The following is a 7983-nucleotide window of genomic DNA, read 5'->3' as shown; positions in this document are numbered from 1 at the left end:
TGGAAACTGGAGGGGCAACTCTAAACTTAAGCCTCAAATTGTACTATAATAACTCACTTATAATCCTACACACACAAGAAAGGGGTTGAAATTGAAAATGTACAATGTGGGTTATCATGGGCGTCTCCGGCGGGGGGATGCGTCCCCCCAATATTTTGAAGTGACAATCTAAAATTCCGCTGAGATACTAGCAGTTAGATCATTTCCTTTGATGCCCCCCCAAATTTTACATGCCAGAGACGCCAATGTGGGTTATAGTTTAGCAGTTCAAAATCTAACCATATTTTGCGTAATAAAGCTTATTTCTCAAGGTCACCTGGCCTATTTTCTTCAGAGGTTGTTGGCAACACTGACTGTGGAAGAGGATGTATTCTGAGCTTCAGTATTGAACTCCCTTTCCGATTTTGACCTTTCCTGATTTTGACTCTTTACCCGACTTGTGTCCTTTTCCCAATTGTGTCCTGTATTTTATTCTATTTTGCTTTTGAATCATAAATCCTGTGTTTGAGGTACACATTTGACCATTTTTGCATTAGTAGCACATATGACTAGTGAGCCGGTGCACCGGCCTATTTGACTGATATTGGTCTACGACAAGACAAGAGCTTCAGTATTAAGTGTTTTCCGAGTGTTTTCAAGAGCACGCTTTATAGTCATATGTGAATTTTGTTTTTAAAGCCAGTGATTGTAAATTACGTTATTTAATATACATTTCATGAACAGTTTAAGATATTTTATGAGGTGTTCACGTCTTTGAGACATGATAAAAACAGGAAGTGCGTTCAATGCTCGACCACAGTTCTGTCCCGCATGTGGCAGTATATTACCAGCTTTAATTTCAAGCGAAGGTGTCGAGTGCTATGTTCCTGAGTGCAGATTCAGAGTGCAGGCAGAAACTTTTCGAGGTGTAGTATCTGAATATACATTGCAGTTTCATCATAAAGATGCATATTCTGGAGGAGATAGTAAGAAAAAGAAGAAAAATAAAAGCAAGAAAGAAAGTGAAGGACCAATTGCTGAAAGACGATGTCCAAAGTGCAACAACGACAAAATGGCATATGCAACTCTGCAGCTCCGTTCGGCTGATGAAGGACAAACTGTTTTTTACACATGCACGAAGTGTGGGTATAAAGAAACGGAAAACTCGTAAATTTGTTAAGCACCTTGAAAGTGAGAAGTGGATGCATAGTGTATATTTGTTTTTTTCAAGTGCAGTTGTATAAAAGAATGTAACGAAATCAAGAGTTTCATTATTTCTTTTTTTTGCAGTCGAAAGCATGAAAGTTACACAAAATTCCCCCAACAAATAATATTAAAATGCTATTAAGAAAATTATTAACTTTGGTGCAAATACAGTTTAGGACTCTCAAAGTAATTAATCATATCGGTATGTTCATTCTTCAGAAAATGTACTCAGTACAGGTACTTTTAAACATGTATTTTGTTGAAGATGTGGAATGCTGAAATGCAGATTCACTTCAGAAGGGCTTAATCGTTATGCGTATAAATACGTTTTTCTCGGTGTTGCGTAAAAAAGGGGAAGGTTCCAGAACACAGGTCCCCCATATAGATTAGTACCTAGGATGGTTCCTTTCTGTATCAAAGTTTAATATTTAATTCAAATAGTATTGCCGAGCGAGCATCAACGAGTGAAGGTGGGTTAGAGCCTGCAGGGCATGTTGTTTTCGGTCTTTATTACAGCTAAATGGGAAGGGGGGCCTGTATTCTAGAACCTTGCCGTCCTAGGTTACAACTAAAAGAAACGATATCACCTACATGTGGGCGGGCACATGGATGTTTCCGAAAGTGGGGTGTGGGCATAAGCGAAGATAATGCAAATTGTAATGTTACATATGTGTACTCTAGATATTTTAACAAATCCATGGTTGCCTTTAAAAATTGTTTATCATGTCGCTTATATTTCTACTCCTTCATCGTCATTATTTTTTAAAGATTTTTTTAAGCCATGAGTTTACACACTGCTTTGACCTGACTTTGTAATGGCTTCCTTACACATGAATGCTTGCATAACACTGCGCTTTTGTAGAAGTATTTCTACTTTTTAGACATCTCGGAGGTAAAATTCGAACATTTTGATTAGTTAGGCTTACTAACTAAACTAACTCTACGGCTTCTGGAACCCGTAGGTTCAATGCCGCATTAACAAAAGCTCTCCACTGACTTTTATCCTTAGCCAACTGGATCCAGTTTCTACTTTGTATGCCTATTTCTGCGAGATCCATCTTAATATTGTCCTCCGATCTGCGCTTAGGTCTTCCTAATGATTGTATTCCGATTGGTGTTCCAGTCAAAAGATTGAAAGCGTTTCTACTTTCTTCTATCCGACCTACATGGCCTGCCCACCTAAGCCACCTAGACTTGTTAACCCTATCAATGTCTAGTAGATCGTATAATTTTTGTAGATCCTCGTTATGAAGTTTCCACCATTCCCGTTCCTCTTGGGTCTGAATATTCATCTCAGGATCTTGTTCTCAAATACTTTGAGTCTATGTTCTTCTCTCAGAGTAAGCGACCATGTTTCGCAACCATATAGAACGACAGGCTTGATTATCGTTTTATATATTTTAAGCTTCAAATTCCTCGACAGAATTCGCGACAACAAGGATTTTGAACTGAATAATAACACGAATTCCCTGCTTTTAATCAACATTTAATTTCTTCGTGAATATTACTTTAGTCTGTTGATATTGATTCTAGATATTTGAAACTATCCACTGCATCAAAAGTATTATTTAATATTTTAACGCATCCATGATTTGCTGTATTACGGTCCCGGCGCACTTCCATGTATTTAGTTTTATCATAATCATAATTTATTGCATCCGTTCATCGTTATACAATGAAATTGGATATATCTCTGTATTTACTTCTGAACCCATGTCCCTGCAAGCGTTTAATAAAATCTACATTTCTTTCTATTGTCTCATGTTATCCCCTATTAAGTTTACATCATCAGCATATGCCATAACCTGGTGAATACCGATCAACTCTAGGCCATGGTTGCTATCTTTGATTTTCTTTATAGCATATTCCAGAACAAAGGTAAATAATAACGGCGACAAAGCATCTCCTACTTTCAGGCCATTTTCGACGTGAAAGCTCGTGGACAAAGATTTTCCTACCCGAACTTTACTTTGGGATTCATTTAAACATATCTTAATTGATCTAATTAGCTTTCTCGGTATTCCAAGTTTTGTAAGAATGTTGTATAAAGTTTCTCTCCTAACCGAGTCGTAAGCCTTTCTAAAATCAATAAATAGTTGATGTAGTTAGGCATACACAATGTTATTTTAAAATAATCCATAAACTGTAGTAGTACCCTGACTTAGTATATTATAATTTGATGTATGTGAGTGTGGTGAAATAGTGATGATTGAATTGTATGTTTGGCATTACTGCTGTATCGCAGGACCACACGGAAATCGAGAAAAAAAGGTATCTTATTGTTTATCCCCCAAAATACTAGGTTGTGACCCCGGGTCACATGATAGTGATTATTGTTCGAAATGCAGTGTGGACGTATGGCGTAAAAACTAGTGCATAAAACACGAACCAATGTGTACTAGGTGGCCACTAAAAAAGCACGAATGCTTTCTAACCGAGTCAGAGCAGGAGCGCAGCAGGGGGAACCGAACGTAGCGAAGGGTGCGTCCATACGGAACAGGCATGACAGTGGCAATGGTTATACGCGTAAACGACAGTAATGGAAAAACATTGTCATGAAATGCATGGCTTATGTGCAAAACCACCAAAATGTACTAAATTAGGTTAGATTCGATTACGTTTGTTTAGATGTTCCTGTTTTCTGTAGTTTCAATTCGTTTCCACGCTTGGGTGATATCAATAAAACGGAGAACTTACTCATTACTCCCAATTTTAAATTAGTTACTCGCATTAATCATGAGAGAACTGAGCGCTACTCTCCGAAGCTCCGCCCCCTGTGGAGTAACCACACCTTTATTCTTGAGCTGAGTAACTACTCCGCGTTTGATATCAATAAGATTCTGTGGTACGAGTAACTTCTCCAAATTTGTGGAACAATCTCAGTAGGTGCCTCCGTGTGAAACATGGCAGAGTACATGATTGTTTTGCAACGTAGAAAAGCTTATATACTGCGTAGAAATGTTGCAAATGGTGATTACAGAAAACTTTATAGGTTCAAGAAAGAAAACTGGAGTGAGAAATGAATTGAGATCTGAAGTTCTACGTCCCACAGTTATACCAGTTAGGGTAAAGGAGACGGTGGTGATGAGAAATGAATGAAATGGTGGAATGAAGAAAATGGAAAAAACGGGAGAACCCCAAGAAAACCCATGTACACGGTGTTTGTGCATCACAAATTTCACTTGGGTCGGTCATAAGAGGGCTGTGGTTCCAGAGGATTTGCCGTAGATAATGCCACCCTAGGGCAAATCCTTCTCAAATTACATCGTCAGTTAAATACAAACTTATTATTTGCTGAGCTAAACAATATACGTACATTGAACACTAAATACTTGTGACCAGGGTGGGAAAAATGACGATTTTTTTTAAAAAAAAATAATTTTTGTAAATTTTTTTATTTAAATCGATTTTTTAAAATTTAAATCAAATCTTTCTCTTCGTATAATACAAGTCGCGAACTGAAGAAAAAAACATTAGGAATTGGTGTTAAATGTTAACTATGTCATTTAAGTGAAAGTATTGGTGTTTAATTTTGAATTAATTCCCAATCGTTAACCTATTTAAATCCCAAACCATGTTTCTTAAGAATTAACGAAAAAACGTATAGCACCGTATATCAACATGACACTTTTCTATTCACGAAAGTTACTGAATTTTAAAAAAAATCGGAACTAGCCAGCGGCATGACATCCATATTAAGTACACAAATTTCGCCTAAATTTAACTAAATCTATGGCCCATGGAACCCGGAGGTTCAATGCCGCGTTCACGAAAACTCTCTACTGACTTCTTTCCTTAGCCAACTGGATCCAGTTTCTCCTTTATATTCCTATTTCTGCGAAATCCATCTTAATATTGCCCTCACATCTGCGCCTAGGTCTTCCTAATGGTCGTTTTCCGATTGGTCTTACCGCTGACACTTTGAAAGCGTTCCTACTTTCTTCCATTCTGGCTACATGACCTACCCATCTGAGTCTGCTAGACTTGATTACACTAACAATGATTGGTGAACAGTATAAATTATGTAGTTCCTCGTTATGAAGTTTCGCCATTCCCGTTCCTCTTGGGTCCGAATATTCGTTTCAGGATCTTGTTCTCAAATACTTCCAGTCTATACTCTTCCCTCATAGTAAGCGACCATGTTTCGCAACCATACAGAACAACAGGCATGATTATCGTTTTATATATTTTAAGCTTCAAATTCCTCGACAGAATTCGTGACAAAGATATTTTGAACTGAATAACAACACGAATTCCCTGCTTTTAGTCGACATTTAATTTCCTCGTAAATATCGTTTTCGTCTGTTAATATTGATCCTAAATATTTCAAAATATCCACTTTATCAAAACTATTATTCGATATTTTAATGCATCCAAAATTTGCAGTATTACAATCCCCGACGAACTTCTATGTATTTAGTACATAAATTTCGCGTAAAGTTATAAAATCTGATTTTGTTTTGTTTTGTTTGTTTCGGAGAAGGGATGGGACCCCTCTAAATACACCCCTATTATCTGGAAACAAACAAATAGACGTGAGCACAAAAGAATTTTTGTCTTAAATGTTCATGGTGATTTCTCCGTTGGAATAGTTAACGATTTAAAAACCCTACGTTACGAAGAGAGGAAAGCAGGATCCACCCATTCCCCGTTCAAAACGGAATTTTCCCTAATCATCCTCTTCATGACACTTATACTGTGCTTACATACATTTGAGTCTCATTGTATTATGATTATTATCTTCTATAATCGAAATAACAAAACAGAATCGGAATTTTACTTATTTTTACTTTAAATTAATTTATTTCGGAATTTGATTTAAATCCTGTTTATAGGTTATAACTAATTATAGGTTAAAATAATACTTAATTAAGAGCTCTAATTGTTTGCATACACTTTTATTTTTTAGTTAGCCGACCAACGAACTTGTGGTTACATAAATATAAATTCTCAAATTTATTGCTCTGTATTATTGTAATGAGCAATGAACGTGATTTACTATTAGGTGTTAGCGTGATGCACTAATGTTAATCTTTTATAAATGACATTATTATTATTTCTTGTTTATGTCCTTTATGCAACTTAGAATCAATCTCTCATAAAGCACTATATTAGACCTGATTGAATATTATTTTCAAAATTCTCACATAAATAGATAATATTAACAGTTGGAACTTATCATTCCAAGAGTTTAAAACATGTCCTAGTTTTCGATTTCCTCACTTTCTGAGGGCGGGGGGGCGCGGTGGCTCAGTGGCGTTCACCTCTGGTGCTTGGGGTCCCGGGTTCGATCCCAGCCCCCGCCAAGTGAACTTTGTGGTGGACAAACACCGTGCTCGTGGGTTTTCTCGGGGTTCTCCCGTTTCCTCCCACTTTCTTCATTCCACCATTTCACTCATCTCTCATAATCACCGTCTCCTTTAGCCTAACCGGCATAACCGTGGGACGTAAAACTTACAGATTTCATTTCATTTACTTTCTGAGGGCGATTCATCCATCCCGATGACAACATGATCCTTGTCTCCATCAGAAACATTTTGCAAGACACGATAACTTTGTTTAATGTCTTGGGGCAACTTATTATTATTATTATTATTCGACAGGCCGTCTAGTATAATGACAATTTAAAACTTTTTTCTTTAAGAAAGAAAATGGCTAAAAAGCTTTCTATTAAGTACCTAGATCCTCATATTTATTAATGTATGCAGGTTAATATCTGAGTAATAAAACTATCATTATCAATTTCCTGTGTGTAGTTTGTCCAGTTTTCATACACGTGATGAATCACATCAGAAAGAAACTGACCAATTATTGACCTGTCTAACTATATCAAAGTTAGAAATAATGTACTTAGGTACGAGCAGAGCAGACAGGCAGAATCTTTATTAAGGCTATTGTTATTATTATTATTAGCAATAATAATAATGATAACTAAATTCCTGGCACAACAGCCCTTAGGACGCCTAGACTTAATGATACTCATTCCTGTGCGGTGATGTGTTGTCAGCAGATCGGCTACCCTCGCCGTTAGTGCTGGCTTCCTAGACTGCAGTTCGCTACTTTTTTCAAATAGCTTCTCAATTATCCTCACGACACTGGGTGGACACCGCAACGCCAACACCGTCTGGTGAATACAAATGTTCACACCTATCTTTCTACTGACCAGACCCAGGACTGCTTGACTTCGCTGATCTCGTGGGGACTGATATTCCAGTGTGGCTAGGTCGTTGGTATTAAAATAACAAATACACATTGAAATAGTGATGGATGGAAATATGCGAGGAAATATGGATGAGTACTAAACTGACTCGCTGGAGCTACGGTCCGTGAGGAGCTATGCCTGCCAAATGTCGCAGTACAACAAGCATCAACTACGCACTGAAAATATTCGAGATAGGAAGATCTCGGTTTTTAAACTGTGTTGCTATTCATTTACGCAGTGCTCGAAGTGGAAGATCTAAGGAAGTATACCCCGCATACTCCCATTTTTCTATTTAGAACATTGCCTTTACGACATTTATGGAGAAAGCAATGCAAAGGCTTGGATCGGAAGTAAAGAAGTTTTGCTCTATTCGATAATATTTACATACCTCCTGACTTAATTTACATCAAAGTAATTTGTGTTTTACGCCGAACAAAGTAGAATAAAATAGCTTTCATATATTGTCATATGACGTGGACTGATTGCAGAGCGTAGCAACCGAAATGTACCTTCTTCAATCGCGCTGCAAAAGCTACGCATGCCAGACGGAACTAACGCTGTACAATGCTACTATGATAACTGTAATGGGGTTAGCC

The 7983-nt window shown here is 37.3% G+C and overlaps 1 protein-coding gene across 1 annotated transcript; it reads left to right on the top strand.

Annotated features, from left to right (window-relative positions):
- The first annotated feature begins 503 nt into the window (after positions 1 to 503).
- Polr1H (RNA polymerase I subunit RpI12) lies at positions 504 to 1238 on the top strand. Its single transcript, XM_081749083.1, has one exon. The coding sequence runs from the start codon at positions 761 to 763 to the stop codon at positions 1148 to 1150; it is 390 nt and encodes a 129-aa protein (XP_081605209.1). The 5' UTR covers positions 504 to 760; the 3' UTR covers positions 1151 to 1238.
- The last annotated feature ends 6745 nt before the right edge of the window (positions 1239 to 7983 follow it).

Source organism: Thermobia domestica, chromosome 2 (genome assembly GCF_964235325.1).
Source record: "Thermobia domestica chromosome 2, izTheDome1.hap1.1, whole genome shotgun sequence".
Classification (NCBI taxonomy): domain Eukaryota; kingdom Metazoa; phylum Arthropoda; class Insecta; order Zygentoma; family Lepismatidae; genus Thermobia; species Thermobia domestica.
This window is presented reverse-complemented; position numbering and strand designations above follow the sequence as displayed.

Bases quoted from the DNA above. Each gene is read 5' to 3' on its own strand.
- Polr1H (XM_081749083.1), top strand. From the start codon at position 761: ATGATAAAAACAGGAAGTGCGTTCAATGCTCGACCACAGTTCTGTCCC.